Source organism: Apteryx mantelli, chromosome 1 (genome assembly GCF_036417845.1).
Source record: "Apteryx mantelli isolate bAptMan1 chromosome 1, bAptMan1.hap1, whole genome shotgun sequence".
NCBI lineage: Eukaryota > Metazoa > Chordata > Aves > Apterygiformes > Apterygidae > Apteryx > Apteryx mantelli.
Window position 1 is genome coordinate 171768926 of NC_089978.1, and position 17477 is coordinate 171786402.

Genomic DNA, 17477 nt, shown 5'->3' on the forward strand with positions numbered 1-17477 from the left:
GCACCTTTTCACACGACAATAAAGTGGCTCACATATATGGCTATGATTGATTACATAAAAATTCAGTAGATACAAAGATATACTATCTTAACGCTGAATAGCCCCAAGCTAGTAAAAACATACAGTAAGTAATAATGCATTGCTTTTATATGCAGGTCTAAAACACCAGAAAATACCTTTGATTCAAAGAACACCACCCACAGTAGGGATCCTTTGCAGATAAGCATTCTTGCTGGGAAACAAATCTACCGCAATTTGCAACTGGTATTCTTCTCACCTAAACCCAAAGAATACAGTGAATTAAAACAGCCTCCATAAGTAGGGGAAGTTGAAGATTACCTTTAAAAATCTGACAGCATCCAAATACAATGCCTTTGGGGAAGTTTCCGTATGTGCTCCTCTCTGCCAGAAGACCTTTGGGTAGACATTTGTAGCCTATTTTATACGCATCATATTTTGTCATCAGATGATGAAACTGCTCTGACAATGATAGTTTGGTTCTACTCCTAACTAGCCAGCACAGACAAAGCAATGCATGAAAAACTCATTAGCACAGTGATAACAGTAAGAAGGAAGCATATTTTATGAATAATGTTCTGCTTAGCAGAATACTGTTTTCCTCACACCAGAACTGAAGTTTTTAAATGACTAATGAAGGTGCATTCAAAAATGCACGTGCAAAACAAATGCATTTATGTTTGCATCAACATGTCAGGTAACTGCATGTGCAAACTGGTACAAATGCATGCAACTACCAAACATGCATGCAAATGCCATTTCAATAGGTAAATATAGATGATTGTGATTATATTGCATGTATCTATACTTGTACATTCAGCTCAAATTTCCTAGTCAGCCATTTTCAGAAAAGGAAAAAAAAAAGAGAAAGCTGTTTAAAAATATAATAAAGTTTTAATAATAATGTGAATTAAAAATGTTAATAATAAAAACATTCCTGATTCAAAACATTTGTTTACAAATTTGCAAGAATTAAAAATTTCTATATTTTGTTAACAGAAACAAGGATATGTCTTTATGCAGAACTCTATTTACTCTTTTTTTCCAACCACACATTATGAAACTCAGTTTAACTGGAGATGTTTGAGATAATCAGTAGGTTCAGGAACCTGTCAGCATCTTAGACTACTACCAAGAAAAAAAAAAAGCTGTTTCTAAAAGCTGTTGCTTCTCCATAACACTATGATCTTTTATTAAAGCTAAAGAAAACCTAAGTCTTTCCTGTGTATATTTACATATACATATAAATGAAGGTATCAAAGTGCTGGGTGAAATCATGCCCAGCTAAGATAGCCAGCCAGCCCACACATTTTCACTGCTGTCTTCTCAGCTGCTGGTGAGATGAAGGAATTTGCAAAGTTCATGCCCAGCAGCCTTGCTGCAGGACATGCTGCAACAACTGCACCAGTTCCCCAGAGCTGCTCTCTGCTCAAGGTGCCGTTCTGACACAACTGCCCACACACAGCAGCTCTCAGGGCATCTTGGACTCCTTGGCTTCACTCTGCACACATATTCATCACTTCTGATTGTGGGTGGGTTTTTTTTTTTTTTTGAGACTTGGCTTAACTGAAGATGATGAGAATTTTATCACTAGCCTCAGCAGGACTAAGACTTCAAACCCATCTCTTCAGTTAAGAGACTTCTCCACACTAGAGACTGCATAATCAAACAGCAAACACCAGCCTACCGAGGCCTAGATTACCAATTCAGAGTAACATCCTCTCCAAAGCATCTGTTAAGCTGTGTTTGCTAACTCCAAGCTTGCTTTTGCATGATGCCAGCCAGATATGCAAGGCTCCAGGAAAAAGAGAAACATAAAGAATCTCTAAACAGAATAACATAAAATAAGCATGGCATTAAGGGCCTTGCTGGGCTATAGGAACAGTGGGCAGCACCATGGACATGGAAGCTCCTATGAGCTCTGCAGAAGTGCAGACAAAACATGTAAATCTGGTAACCTGAGTTTGGATAGTTAAGGTCTGACTCTGATCCAAACAGATACTTCACCTATAAAGTGGTATAAATCCTTAAAGCAGCAGTTTACTTGAATTTAATATTGTACTTACCTTACTGGCAGATGACAAATAGATGTAGTTATTATCTACTGGATCAAGTCGAAGTTTGGGGAAAATGGAAGTTTCTTCCTTAATTTCATATAAAATCTCTGGGCAATTAGATACCATATCCTCATTAAGAATAGCCTAAAACAAGTGAAAGGAAATTATTCACAAACCCTTTTATTTATCAGTTAGTATTTTAATCATAAGCCTAATTTTTGCTCTTTCACTAGCTATATCAGAACCTCGCAGATGATTTACTGTGCCCTGATAAAATTCAAAATCACACCTGGCTCTTATATTGCAGAAAGATGGAGGAAAAGGCAGTCAGAACAGAATTTCTACCACATACATGCCAGACACATTTTGCACTGAATCTGGCACTGGTATAATGTAGGAAACATCCTTTTCATCAAATGTGTTCCTGATTGACAGAAAGACTGAATGTGGAAGAGATAACTATATCCAAAATAAAAGTCATAATGTGTTAAGTACTTCTATGAATGGAGTGGAGAGTAGGGTGTTCACAAAACAAATTAACATCCAGGACACCACCACATGAGAACTACCATCATGTAAAAAGGAACCTATGCCAGTTACTGACAAATGCCTTCAAGACAGAAGCTTCTTTGTGGCTTCTGTGAGTATACATTTAAGTTGCTATTATTTTTTCTTACCTCACGTAACTCCAGAGCTTTCCACCACTCTTCTCACAGAATTTAAGAGAATCAGAGACCACTTTAATTTTCAAGTTAATAAATACACTAACATCAATACAAAGTTTTCTATGACTTTTATCTCTTATTTCCATAAACACGACTAAACAAGGGAGATATGTTCATGGTCCTCACTCTGCAAATGGGACATGAAAGCCTTCAATTTTATTTTTCATTGTCAAAAGCATTAGCTTAGCACAGTGAAATCAAATGGGTAGAAGCTTTTCATGATCTTTATTATATTCCCCTCCAACTGCCTGTTTAATAAAAACAAAAAATGAGAATAATCCTTTGCCGTGCAGACAGGAAATACACATTCTCGCAAAACCCCAGAAAAAAATTCAACCATAAAGACATTTGACTGGATGGTTGAAAGGTTTGATACTAAGATAAGGTGACTTTCACTTCTAGGTGACTGATTTAAGCTGGCACAGGTCAACTATTCAGAAGCTACGGCAAAGTGAGTCTTTCGTTTTTTTCTCTAATGGACGGCTATGCACATCACGCAGATAGGCTAATAAACAAACAAACAAACAAACAAACAAACATGTTCCCTTCACAGGCTCCCAAAATCTAGTAGTATTTAATATTTCCGTTGGAAAAAAACAAAGTAAGGAAGTAAACAAAAGACAGTGCAACTGAAAAGTCTGCAGTCCATAAATTAATTACTAAGGGCATTAGTAGATTAATGAAACGTTTCCATGAATTTTAAGCAGGGTACATAATTGCTTCTGAAAGTTATCTTGTTCTCCAAGTAACAACAGAGCAGTTTCTTCATAAAACAAACAAAAAAGAAACAGAGATTCAGGGTATTCTGTTTACATCACAGTGCGTAAAAATACAGGAAACTTTTGCTCTTTTGAACACACCAGTAGCTGGTGCAGAAAGGAGGCATCCCCATGGGACCCACATTCAGCTTACCTTCAGTAACTGTCCATCATCTGTTCCCAGAAACAGAACTATCTGATTCAAAACAACCGTGCCGAAAACAGCCACTAAACCAGAGTGAATCAAGGTAGGTAACTTCTTGATTGATCGCGCCTCCTGAAAATCAGATACAAGAGAAAATTATTACAAAACTATTCATCTACACAGCAAAATATTAATAGAAAGGAAAAGAAGAATCCCTGAAAAGATTCTCAGAGAGCTCAATTTCAGATAACAGCTTGGATAATATTTTTATTTTGACACAATTTCAGAGCAAAATATCCTTGGAAGCAGTGCATGAAACACAAAACTACTTTTTTTATATGGTACCTGGTCACACCTGCAGCAGAGATTACATCTACTGTAGCTAAACCACTGACTTCAATATGACATAGGCTTGGTCTAAGAGCAGCACATTACTTCATAATTGAATCTCTCTTTTTTTGGGACATAATGCCTGGACCTATTCTGAATTGCCAGTTCTTCTCCGTGTGGCAATGTTTTGCTGTCACCTGACTGGATCTATCAAGAAGGCTATGGATACACTCAGAAACCACTTTTAAAAGCATGCAAGTATTCCAGAGAAAGGAGGTTCTTCAAACACACAGACTTCATTTGTTCTTTTGTTTTTTTTTTCTTGTCAGAAAATGCAGACATTAATCCTCCCCTTTCTGGTTTCCTGCTTCACACTAAAGGAAACTGCGACTTGCATATTACATAAATATAAAAATGAAATAGAGCAGCATACAGTTCATGTCAGTGTTAGCACTAAAAAGAGCTTATTTTCTTGCTCTTTGCACTTTCATAGTTCTGCTATGTATAGAAATGAAGGTTTCCAAGGATATGTTTAATTCAGAGTTGGCAATACATGTTATGACAAAACTATGATAATAACAAAAGGAATAATACAAATTTTCTTATTATGACATTATGACATTATCTGAATATCATGTAGCATTAGAGAAATCTGTTTTAATAACACACTTGTTATTTTGTTTCACAAAATGATAAGGTCTTTACAGTGGCGTATGAGTTACATCAGAGTGAGGATGAAAAGTTTTGGCTCACTAAGCCTAGACTAAATGTACCTGTGCAGACTTCAAAATGTCACTTACAATTCTCAACACTTACAAGCTGGACGATGCTAACTAACAGAAGCATGTAAGCAGCTCATATAAGAAAATATAGTGCAGGAAATCCCTGCATCTTGGGGGAAAAGAACCCAAACCAAATATCCCTAATCTATTATCTGCACTGTAGAAGATCAAGTGCTAAAAGGAAGACCATACTGTGCTAGGCACTGCTCCTTCGCTAGGTGAGACACTGTCCCCATCCCAAGGCTCTTACAAGCCCAGGCTTCTACCTTGCAAGCAGTAACTTAATTTTGCAGTCCTGTAATTGCTTTAAGCCAATCTTAGTGATAGATGCTGCCAAAAGTGTGATCCCACCTGCTCCCCAAACAGCTCCAACCCCAGCCATGGTCTGCTTCCCCTTTCCCTATATATATAAGGTAACACACAGCTTCGCAATGAGTCTGATTAAAGAAATGCTGCAGCTGGAAAATGGCCTGGAAACCAATCTATCTGTCTGTCTGTCTGTCTGTCTGTCTGCCTGCCTAAATTTTCATCTGGGCCAGTCTCCTGATCAGCTGAACATGCGGCTGCATGGACACAAGTGCTGGCACAAAACAGCGGCAGGCAGGTAGAGGCGGGGAAAGAGCTCAGGTAGGTCTGGGCCTTTGGCAACAACCCCCATGAGTCGACTTAAAATAACTACAACCTCAGCCTCCAGGACAGATTCCTAAATCTACGGGAATCCCCGGAGTGCAAGAACCTCTTTTGTTTTAGTGCACGAAACAGAGAGTGGGAGAAAGGACCATTAAAATCCTCATTTTGCAAAAAGGTAAAGGCATTTCTCAAAGTCGTGAAGCAAACCCATGACCCAGGTAACAGCTGAATCCAACCCTCCTGCATACTAGAATGCTGGCTTAACCCCAAAAAATCTTTCCACACAGAAATAAAATTTTTCTGAACATCAATCCAAAGTCAATTAAAATCTTTTTCAGTCATCTGAATTATTTTAATTAGCTTGCCAGAACAGCCACTTGGAGTAAAAGAAGACTTGATTAACTTTCGTATTTAAAGAAAAAGATAATTTTTCATGCAGTAGGAAGAAAACATAGGGACTGCCATGTACTGGCACAGAACTCCAATAAAATCAACTCAGGCGTGAGACCAGTACCATGGAAGTCTGTTTTAGATATGAAAAAAAAAAAGTGACTGCAAGCATTTTAAAGCAGAAAAAGTTAGAGTCCTCACTTTTCTATCAGATCAGAGGGTAACAAACATTGATGGATGCAATGAGCCCTCACTCATGCTGAGGAATGAGGAGATGAAGCCTTCCAAGCTTGAATTTCCATGATGATTTTGGCTTTTTCCTTGGTGTACTGCATAGCACTGCAAGGAAGACAAAACACCCCAGGTTCCTTCTGAACTCTGTACAATAAGACTTCAGAAGAGGGGAGTAATCACCCAGAATCCAAAAAGCTTTGCTGCCAGATTTTATTTTGACCCACGTACTAGTAAAATAACTAGTGTCATATCAGCGCATCCCCATCATCTGACTGAAGCAATACTGACAAGTCTGGAAGCCTCCTCCCCTCGCTTCGCTTGCTCGAGGGAGGGTCATCATGGCATTGAGCTAATAAAGATAACAAGAGGTGGGATTTAGTCAGTGGGCAGTCACAACAAAAATTGTCTTCTCTCTTTTGCAACCTATTTCTCCAGTTTTCCCATTCCCTCCAGGGTGCAGCTGCTGCTTTCACCCTTCTGTCATCCTTTTTCCACATGCATTTTTTTTTTTTTAACAAGCCCTTTTACTTCTTCCACTGTGATTAATGGGGTTACAGCACTGTAGGGTCTTTCCAAGCTTTTTCTTTCACAGCTAAATCCAGCCCTAAAATGCACTTACAGTCTAAACTTCCTTTATACCTCAAGAGTCATTCATCTCCATGATCATCTATCCCGTAACACTTCCAGGCTCATAAGAAAACATGAAACGCACAAAAAAAGGCTATACTGTTCCAGAAGACTTTTTTTTCTAATTCTTCAGTTCCACCCTTCTGTTTTATTCTGTGGTCCCAAAACACCTTCACTTTCACAGGTAAGCCTAGAGGTCTCCTAAATTAGCTTATATTTTACTCTTAAGATCAGATCTCTATGCTGTTTGGGGATTATTGGCTTGAAAGGTATTTATTCATATTTTATATTTTTTATCTCATTTTCAGATTTATCCCTGTATGATTCCAGCTGCAGCCACTATATTCTCACTACTATTTTCTGGCTTGATTTCGTCTCAGTTCTTTATATTGCATGCCTCAGAGGGAAGGGCAGCATTTTCTTGCTCATGCAGCACTCAACATATTGCAGTCTGGCCAAAAAGTAAAAATACAGGATTTGAGCCTTAGAGTGAATGAATGGATGCAGCTAGCCAACAGGGACACAAAACTTGTGAGTAGTGTATAGCAATAGACAACACTCGAGCTTACTGGAACACATAAATGCCTTTCCCAAAGGGAAAAAGCTTCTGGAGCCTCATTCTTCTTTCTTAACTTCAGCATCCTTCAGCCTCCTGTGTCACTTTTTACTGCATCAGAGAGTAACAAATTTAAATATTGGTGCACGCAATCAGGATTTATTAGGGCTAAGGAATGAGGAGGTGAACTGTTCCAAGATTTGATTTCCATGAGGATTTTTTTCTTGGTGTATTGCACAGCAATGGAAGGAAGACAAACCACCGCAGGTCAGTATTGGGGAGGATGAACAGGAAACCAGAGGGTCTTCACAGAGACCTTGCAGAGGTAAGATCGTGAGCCTCACAATGCAAGTAAGGAGGGACAGTTAGAGGCTACACTTTAATAAGTGACCGATGGAGACCTGAGATGGGGGAGGCTGGAAGCTTGTTGCTTCTGGCAGCAGGAGAAAAGCTCCTTCTCCGCCCTCAGATCTGAATTTACAGAATCAGTAAAGAGCCCTAACAACCAAGGAAGGATAACAAGCTCCATTAAGGGAGGCTTCAAAGCCAGCTGGGCATGAACCGAGCATTAGCAGAGAGCAAGAGGAAGTGGTGCATGACAAGTGGTTGGAGATTCCCTTCTGCGTGGGATGAAGGCATACATCTGCCAAACAGTTGTGCTTTCAAGAGAGGTTTTTTGCTTGTTAGGGGCCCAGATCCAGTACATTGCAGAGAAACTGGCAGTGCTTTTCCATATCTCGGACTACTATCCCTTGTTGCCCATCCACATGGACACCACAAACACTGCCAAGGGAGACCTACAGTGAATCAAGAGTGACTATAGAGCTATGGGGTAAAATGAAGGACATGGGAGCCCAGGTTTTATCAGTCCTACAGGGTCCTTTTTGAGGAATGAGGACTATTAGTGAGAGATGGGATCTCTTGGACAAAGTAGGGTAAGAGCATCTTTGCCTACAGGCTTGCCAACCTGGCAAGGAAGGCTTTAAACTAAGTATTTCAGAGGAAGGTGACTATAGCTTGCAGTTGAATGAGGAAAGGGAAGTTGGGGTGGTAAGATCATAGGGCAGGGCGACAAGAGTGAGAGTGCCCTCAGGAAGGATGAAACAGGGTGAAAGGGGTCCCACCTCAAGTGCCTGTGCACAAATGCCTGGGAAACAAGCAGGAGGAGCTGGAGCTCTGTGTATGGATGCAGAACTGTGACTGCTTTGGAATAACTAAGATGTGGTGGCACTGCTCACACAATTGAGTGCGGTGATGAATGGAAAGAGAAGCCAGGGAAAAAAAAGGGGGGGGGTTGCAAAGGAGCAGCTCAACTGTATGGAGCTCTTCTATGGGACGGATGGCAGGCTGGGTGAAAACTTGGGGGGTCACATGAGAGAAGAGACCACTGAGCACATCGTGGTGGGATTTTGTTACAGACCACCCAAACAAGGTGAGGAAGTGAACCAAGTCTTCAAGCAACTTGAAGAAGTCTCCAAATCATAAGCCCTGGCTCTTATGGGAGACTTTAACTCCCTGATATATGCTGGAAGGACAACACATGGGAAGCAAGCAATTCAGGGAGATTTCTGGAGCATCTAAGGGACAACTTCTTAATAAAGATGCCAGATGGGTCAGTGAAGGTAATACTGTCCTGGATTTGCTACTTGCAAACAAGGAAGAATGGAGTGGAGATGTGATAATCAATGGCAGCCTTGGCTCTAGTGACTAGGAAATAACTAAGTTCAGGGTGGTGAGGAAAGAGGATAGCAGAGCACAGACCTTGGATTTCAGGAGAGCAGACTCCTGAAGGAAAGCTTCTTCAGGGAACTGACAAATGGGATTACATGAGAAGCAGCTTTGAAGGGAAAGGCTGTTCAAGAGAGCCAGCACGTCTTTCAGGACAACCTCCTCCAAGCATGAAAACTCACAAAAACAGGTAGATGTATCGGGAGAGACGCTCAGCTAAGCAGGAAACTCACAACTGAACTATAATGTAGAAAAGCAGTATAGAAGAGGTGGAAGCAGGAGCAAGCTACAAAGGAGGAATTGCCAGGATGCGCAGGAATTGTACTAGGAAAGCCAAAGCTCATCTAGAGTTGAAACTGGTAAGGCATGTCATGGGCTTCAAGAAGAGCTTCTACTACCATATGAGTAGTAAAAGAATACATAAGGAAAACGCAGGCCTGTTGCTGAATGGGGCAGGTGATTTAGTGACAGTGGACGCCGATGAGGCTCTTTCTTCACCAGCAGGCCTTTGTGCCTACAGAGTTCAAGTAGGAGAGAAACTACTAATATTGGAAGAGGCTCAAGCCAGGGATTTCTTGAGAAATCCCAACCCATATAAGTCCTGGGGACCAGATGGGATCTGTGCCAAGATGCTGAGCTCTCTGATATCATTGCAAGGCCACTCCCTCTCATATTTGAAAAGCTGTGGAGATCAGGTGAAGTCTCCAACTGAAGAAAGGCAAACGTTGCACACATCTTCAAAAAGGACAAGAAGGATGACCTGAGGAACCACAGGTTGGTCAGCCTCACCTATTCCTTTGGGAAATCATGAAGCAAATCCTCTTGGATGCCATTTCTGGGCACATGAAGGAGAAGAAAGTGACTGGGAAAAGCCAGCATGGATTGCCCAAGGATAAACCATACCTGACCAACCTGATTGCCTTCTATAATGAAATCACTCAATTTGTGGACAAAGGGAGACCAGCGGATGTCATTTTACCTTGACTTTAGCAGGGCTCTTAACACTGTTTCCTGCAGCACCCTCATATCCAAGTCGGGATGTTACAGTCTAGGTGGGAAGGCTACTGGATGGATGAAAAACTGGATGGATCATCAGGCTTAAAGGGTACTGGTTAATGGTTTGTACTCTACCTAGAGAGTGGTTACAGGTGGAGTTCCTCTGGGAACGTAGGACCCGTCCTGTTCAACATCTTTATCAATAACCTGGAGGAAGACACTGAAAGCATCCTGATCAAGCTTGTGGATGACACCAAAATGAGTTGATACTCTCACAGGACCGCCATTCAGAGGTACCTAGATAGGCTGAAGGAATAGGCTGACAGGAACTTCAAGAAATTCAACAAAGACAAATGCTAAGTCCTGCACCTGGGATGGACTAACCCCCAGTAATTTATGGTCTGGGGACTGACTGGCTGGAGAGCAACTCTGCTGAAAAGGACTCAAGGGTACTGGAGGGCAGTAGGCTAAACAGTGTACTGAGGCAGCAATGAGTTAACAGCATCCTGGGCTGTATCAACAGGGGCATAGCCAGCAGATTGATGAAAGTGATTATCATCTCCTTTACTTGTCCCATATTAGATTGCATCTGGGATACTGTGTCCAGATCTGGGGACAGCACAGATATTGATAAACTGGAGCGAGTTCAGTGGTGGGCCACTCAGATGGCTGGGGAATGGAGCACCTATGAGGAGAGGCCGAGGGACCAGGTTCAGCCTGGAGAAGAGATAGCTTTGGAGAGACCAAAGAACCAGGCTCTTCACTGAGCTGCACGCAGGATGACTAGAGATAATGGCCACAGATTGAGACATGGGAGGTTCCAATTGGACAGGAGATTAAAAAAAAAAAAAAGCAAACACTATAAGGACAGTTAAAGAGTGGAACAGGAGCCAAGAGAGGCTGGGCACTCTCCATCCTTGAAGGTTTCCAGACCTGACCAGATGAAGCCCTGAGCAACCTGGTCTGACCTCACAGACGATCCTGTTTTGAGCAGGAGAATGGACTAGGGACTTGCTGAGGTCCCTTCCAGCCTGAATGACTCTGTGATTCTGTGATCCCAAGGAAATGAATCCTCTATTCAAGAGCTCCCCAAGGCCCTCAGAAGTTTCCATTAAAAACACCTGGTAAAGCCAGATGACTAAAAGCAACTCTTCATTACTGATCATTTGAGAGTTTATGAGACTCCTGTGGCTTACTTCCCACACCAAATAGAGACAAACTGAGGATTCATTGTAGCCAGACAGAAATATTCACTCAGCAATAAGACAATGTTAACTCTAGAAATCTGCACAGCTGTCAAACAGCAGATGAAATACTAGCACTCTGGTAATACACAGGAAATGACTTTACTACTAGAAAATTAATTACATGTCCAATCCTGATACCAAATGATATTTAGTAAATCTTTACTTAAGTAGAAGATCTTGACTCACTTTGAAATGAGTTACCACAAAAATTCAGATGTCATTCTTGCAAATTTGGCCATGATTAAACTGATGTGGCTCTGTTGACTTCAACACCTGATTTCTGTAGAGAAGGGAAAGCTAAAATTTGTTCCAAGATTCCAAATTGTGCTTTATAAATTAAGGGGCATATACCAACTCACATATTTATTTCTCAATGAAAAATGCAAAAATTCAAAGAGCAGGCTGTTGTATATTTTTACTTGCATTAAACAGCAGATGGAAATCCAACAAAGTTATCTTATCATTTAGGAGCTAGCCAGCCACTTAGCCTTTAGTACATCATAAAATAAACATCTTAATACAAAATGCAACAACTTCCCTCTGTCTTTCAGTTACAAGCCTAATATGTTTTTTTTAAATATATTTTCTTCCTGTAAAATTGTAGAGTCATTTTCTTCCCATTTCACTTTCTCCAACTGTGAACCTAATTTCCAGATTTGTCACTGTGGTTAGGTAACATCCTGCAACTCTCTCCTGTTGATGTACTCTAATTTGAGCACTCTTTTCCGACTCATCTGCTTATCTATGGTCTGCAAGATCCCTATCACTGGGATATAGCTGAGATTCTAGGAGCTTCCCTTCAGTCTCAGAGCAATGGAAGGAAAGGCTTGCTGTAAGTTCACTAGGTACTGGAACAAGTTTGTGACAAATTCCAATATTCCTCATGTTTTAGCTAGGCAGCTTCCATTTCATCATTGCAATCCACCAAAAACGTCCGTTATTGTTCAATCAGGTTTCTGAGAAGAAACTGAGGATGAGATTTGGCAAATTCACATTTAACAGCTAAGGAAACTGTGAAGACACACTGATGTACGTGTAGTTTACGCTAGCAAGGCCTTTAACATATACACCTCAACAGTGTGTGTAACTGGCTATACTCAAAATTAAGTGTGGATCAGAGAAAAACAAGTAGAACAGAAAACTAAAATGTTCACAGAATTTTGCTTGAGGCTTGCCTCTTGCTAATTATGGATCATATCTCTGGAAATCCAATAATATATGCATTGAAAATAAACACAGACAACTTGACAAAAATGCTTTGTGCATACTACCGCATGAAATGAAGGCAGAATTAGCTTGTTCTCATAAGCAGCAATTCCACACAATTTGTGGCAGAGTCACATACTTTTTGAAAAAGTTGGTAAGCAAGGATCTGAAAAATCAATCATTCAGAATGGCAGACTCAAATCCAGCGTTAAAACCTAATGCAAATGTCAAATGTGGGCTAAACAGCAATGCAACACCAAAGAGGTCACACACCCAAAATGAGTTCCTACAGGATGCTAAGCAGTTTGGATCCAATCCAGCGAAGTACTCAAGTTCATACTTAACTCTAGATGCATGGGCAGTTCCCTTGAAGATGATGGAACTTCTTATACACCTGATGTTAAAGATGCTCTTAAGTGCTTTGCTGGGGTAGGGCCAGAAAGCTCAGTACCAGACTGAACTTAGGGTAGCATATGCATGACTAGAGTATCAGGGAATTCAGAAGCACAAACAACTCGGGATGAGTATCCCTCGCAGAGTACTGCTAGAGACACAGTGCCAAGGCAATGCAAGTACAAGCGCAGATAAGTAAGATGTCTTGCCTAAAGATAATGAGAGTATCGACAAAGATCTGAAGAATGGCAAGATAAGAAGAAAGACAAAGCTGGCACTAATCCCTAACATACCATCTCACTATAAACTGTATTCCTACAGTGAAAAAACCTGTGTTTTCAGTCCCTTCATAAACTGACAGGATGCATCCATATTCACATACGAGACCACATCATGCCTGAGCTCTGGAATTCAAGTGTACCAGGCAAAGAAGCCTAAGACCCACAGCACCCTATAACACATGATATCTTCAAGGCAAAAATCAGGGTTATGTTCAACACAGTCCACCAGCCACAAACGCTGTACAGAACGCGAATCCCAGGCACAACACATTCACACGCTCATTACCGGGACTGGGCTGTAAAGCACACGTAAGCCCTGCTGCTTGCTGCACGTCTACACATCTTCTACAGCATGCTATTGATGCTCGGGGCCCACATGGAGCTCCCTTCTGGCCAGAGTCACTGCTAGCTTTTATACACACCTTTCTTATATGCTCCATACTGACCAACAGGCTAGGCACTATTTTCCTGCTGGTTCTGAACCCAGTACACTTTTAAGTCCATGGACATGTTCCACTTTTGCAGGGACTCATATGATTTGGTGAGAGACAGTAAAAGGATATGGATTAAATCAACTCAGAAACAGCAGCATATGGACATGGCATCTATAAACTTATTCTGCGTTAGCCTAGTCTAACCTTCTGTTCTAAAAAAATTCATATTAAAGCTGAAAAACTTGCATTTGTTTCTATGTTTATACACTACAAACACATATAATTAGCTTAAAAAGGGAGCATCATTAGTCATCTAATGCTACAGGCCATATTACTGCTCAACTCTCTGATGTCTGCTATCTTAAAAAATACTAAATACCCTTTTATTGTCAGTAGTAAGCTGTATTTATCGTTGTGCCAGAGTATCAAAATTAACTACATCGTTACAGTTAGGGACATAATATTAAGCAGTCATTTTAAACATTTTTAATGCTGAGATTCTTCAGTGTTATGGCCAAACACAACCTACATTTCGAGAAGGGACAAGCCTTTTGGGACATGAAAGTAACTTTGGGATAACAGGAGTTTGAGCTAAATCAGACCTATCCTTAAACAAGAGGAACATCGGCTTTCCATATTCAGACACCCAGGTACAATGAAGATAGGGGATTCAGAAGAACACAGATCAGATGGAAATATCTGCCATTACCATACTCTATAAATTCCGAAAGACTTAACTGGAATTTCTAACATCAGGCTTTGAAATGTATTTATTAAGGATCTGCTGTGCAGAGATGTTCCTTTTTTGCTTTTGCAGGCTCAGAAAGTACCTTTGTTTTCCAGGGAGGAAACCCCATGAGTAATTCAAAACAAAGAATACAAATTCAAAATCCAAACAGCAAATGTGTATTTTGGGATGCAAGGAGACTTGAACTTCATTCAGTACGTTTGCCACGTGACAACACAGAAATCATGCAGTAGGTTATAAACTGTCATTGAAAATCTAAGGATTGGTTCTGGCTCTGTTGAAATAAGTCTTTTGGTATTGACTTCAGCACAGTTGTTTCACCTACATACAGATTCTCATTCATAATTATGGTCCTTTAACACCAGCAGCAGTCTTGCAATTCAGTAGGGAAACGAGCAGATTGAATCATATGTGCCCTCTGGTAGTTTTTGTCTGGAAGAATCTCAAGCACTGTGCTCTGCTACGGGCTAGATCTTGGAAGTCAAGGAGCGATAGTAAATCTCCTAGACTTCTTTCAAGGAGTTTACAACAAATGCCTGTCCTACCAGAGGAAGAATTGAGGGGTGAAGCTGCAGAGTCCATGGATGGAGGAGGAGCTGCAAAAGGTCAGGGCTTTCATTATGAAGGCTCGATCCCCTGTAGTCCTCCCCGAGAACTACAGCATTTCAGCATTGTTCCTTTTGCTACAGAACTGAAGACTTCTGAGGGGTGTGACTTTTAAAAGCATGGAAGGGCCTTGCGAAAGCAGCTTCTTTCTTGAATTACATTTTTAGCTGATTGTTTTACTAGTTGCCATGGCCATAGCAAACCTGGCAGCCTTGCCCACCCTGCCCTCCCTGCGAACAGCTGACTCTAAAAGGATGCAGGAGCTGAAGGGACTGTGTTGCAGAAGTAGGTGACAAGGGGATCTCCATGGGATACCACTGCTGTAAAAACGTAACCACCACATCAGCAAAGAGACTATGGCTGTCTGCTGTGTATACATGTTCGGGTGGGTTTTGTGAGCCCTTCCGAGCAGGGACAATCCTGGGAGTTTTGGAAAACACCCGCCACCACGCAAGCAATCATAAATAACTAGTGAGCAACAGGCATAAAAATGCACGCAGCCCAGTGCACAGGAGTCACTTTGATGGGCTTTTTTTCACTTCTGATGTAGCTGCAATGACATGAGATGTGAACGCACAGAACAAGGTAGGAAATGCTTTATCTAGGCTCTATAAAAAATACAGTGAAGTATGACTAATCCTTGACAGCAACGGGTGCACGCCTGAGCCAGGATGCCCTCAGGTGTTCCTTCCTCCATGCCTTTCCTGGAACGGGACTGGGAAGGGCACTACCCATCAGACAGCCTGCAAGGACCCGTTAGCGGATCAGCTCTGTAGAAACACAAAGCGCTAGAGAGATTTTCAGGGCTGACAGAGCCAGGGCTGACGCGCAAAGCCTGGCCCAGCTCAGAAGTTCCTCCGAACTTCGCGAGCCTTCAGGTCTGTCTGCCTCGGACACCTGATGGAGTAAAGCAGCGGCAACAACAACAGTGACAACAACGGTTTGAAGGGACAAAGCTTAAGAAAAGCAGTGCCACAACTTACACAAGGGTTCCCGTTCCCGGCGAAGTGCGTGGAAACGCAGGCTTGCTCGCTCATCTCCTCCATCCCGAAGATGCAGACAGCAGTGCTGTTCCAGGTCTTGGTGCTCCAGCTGTGGCGGAAAACACCCACCCACCAGCCCTTCGCTCCCTGGCGGACGAGGCTGGAGGAGACGACGAGGCTCCTGCAGCCACAGTCCAGATACACCTGGCCTTGCAGCATGAAGGCGCTTTCCGAGGGCCGCAGCTGGCGCAGCACGGCCATGCTCGGCAGCTCCCCGTCATCGCCCAGCTTGGCCTTCAGCTTGTAGTAGGGGAAGAAGAGGCGACTCTCCCAGTGGAGCGCGTCCACGAAGTGCAGCGGGTCCCCGTTGTACTTGACGACGGCCAGCTCCTCGCTGGACAGCAGGCTGTCGGTGCGGCGCACCGTGATGGCGGTGGTGGCGTCTGACTGGGCCGGCTCGCAGCCCAGCCGGGCGCCGCGGTCGCCCTCTGAGTAGGTGGCCGCCACGGCCAGGTACCAGGAGCCGGCCAGCTCGAAGACCACGCCGGCGGTGGAGCCGTCGGGCAGGCAGCTCACCACCTCGCTGCGGTTGAAGCGCTGCCGGTAGGCCGGGCGCTCCCACACCTGGCAGCTGCCCTCCGCCTGCGTCCAGCCGGCCAGCAGCACCCCGCCGCCCGCCGCCTCCTCGTAGGGCAGCAGCAGCTTGCTGCGCACGCCGGGCGGCTCCCCGCAGCCCCGCGCCGCCGGCGGCACCACGCGCCGCCGCGGCCGCAGCGAGGGCCGCAGCTCGTAGAGGCAGCTGCCGCCCGCCACCAGCACGCCGCCGCGGCTCACCTCGATGTTGTCGATGGGGGCCCCCGGCACCTCGAAGACCTGCGGGCCGCCCGCGCCGGCGCCCGCCAGCGCCGCCAGCAGCGGCAGCGCCCAGCGCAGGGCCGCCGGCGGCGCCGCCATGGGCGCGGGCTGCGCTCGGCGCCGCGGGGGCCGCTTAGGTGGCGGCGGGCGGCGGGCGCTGCTGCGCCATGCTGCGCCCCGGGGCCGCCGCTGCCGCCGCCGCCGCCGCCGCTTCCTCCGCCGCGGCCGGCGCGTGTGCGCGGGCGGGGAGTTCCTCTTTCGGGGCGGGGAAGGGAGGCAGGGAGGGGAGGGGGTGCCCGTGCCCGAGCGGTGGGCTGGGCTCCTCCGCCGGGGCCGCCGCGCCGCCGGGGCCGCCGGGGCCGCCGCCCGCGGGGGCGGGTGGGGGCCGGGGGCGCCCTCCCCGCGGCGGCACCGCGGCGCCGGGGGCCAGGCGGGACGCGGCGCCCCGGCGGCGGGGCCGCGCCGCGGGCGGGTCGCTGTCCTGTGCCGGGGGCACCTCAGGGGGCCCCACGCCGCGCCGCGCCTCGCCTCACCTCGCCTCGCCTCTGGTGGGCCACCGCACCGCAGGTGACCGCTGTGCTGCACCTCGCCTCGCCGTGGGCCACCGTGCCCCTGGTGGGCCACCGTGCCTTGCTGTGGGCCACCACCCCTCAGGTGGCCACCACGCTGTGCCTCAGCTCGCCTCGCCTCACCATGGCCACTATGCTTCAGGTGGCCACCACACTGTGCCTCACCTCGCCTCTCCATG

The 17477-nt window shown here is 44.5% G+C and overlaps 1 protein-coding gene across 1 annotated transcript in view; it reads right to left on the bottom strand.

The window, feature by feature from the left end:
- PLXNC1 (plexin C1) overlaps positions 1-16828 on the bottom strand; it is a 71482-nt gene extending 54654 nt beyond the window's left edge. Inside the window, exons 1-4 of the mRNA XM_067312526.1 lie at positions 15875-16828; positions 3713-3835; positions 2085-2219; positions 177-277 (exon numbers count right to left, since the gene is read on the bottom strand). Coding sequence (XP_067168627.1) covers positions 177-277; positions 2085-2219; positions 3713-3835; positions 15875-16828 — 1313 coding nt within the window. The remainder of the gene's footprint in view (positions 1-176; positions 278-2084; positions 2220-3712; positions 3836-15874) is intronic.
- Between the last annotated feature and the right edge of the window lie 649 nt (positions 16829-17477).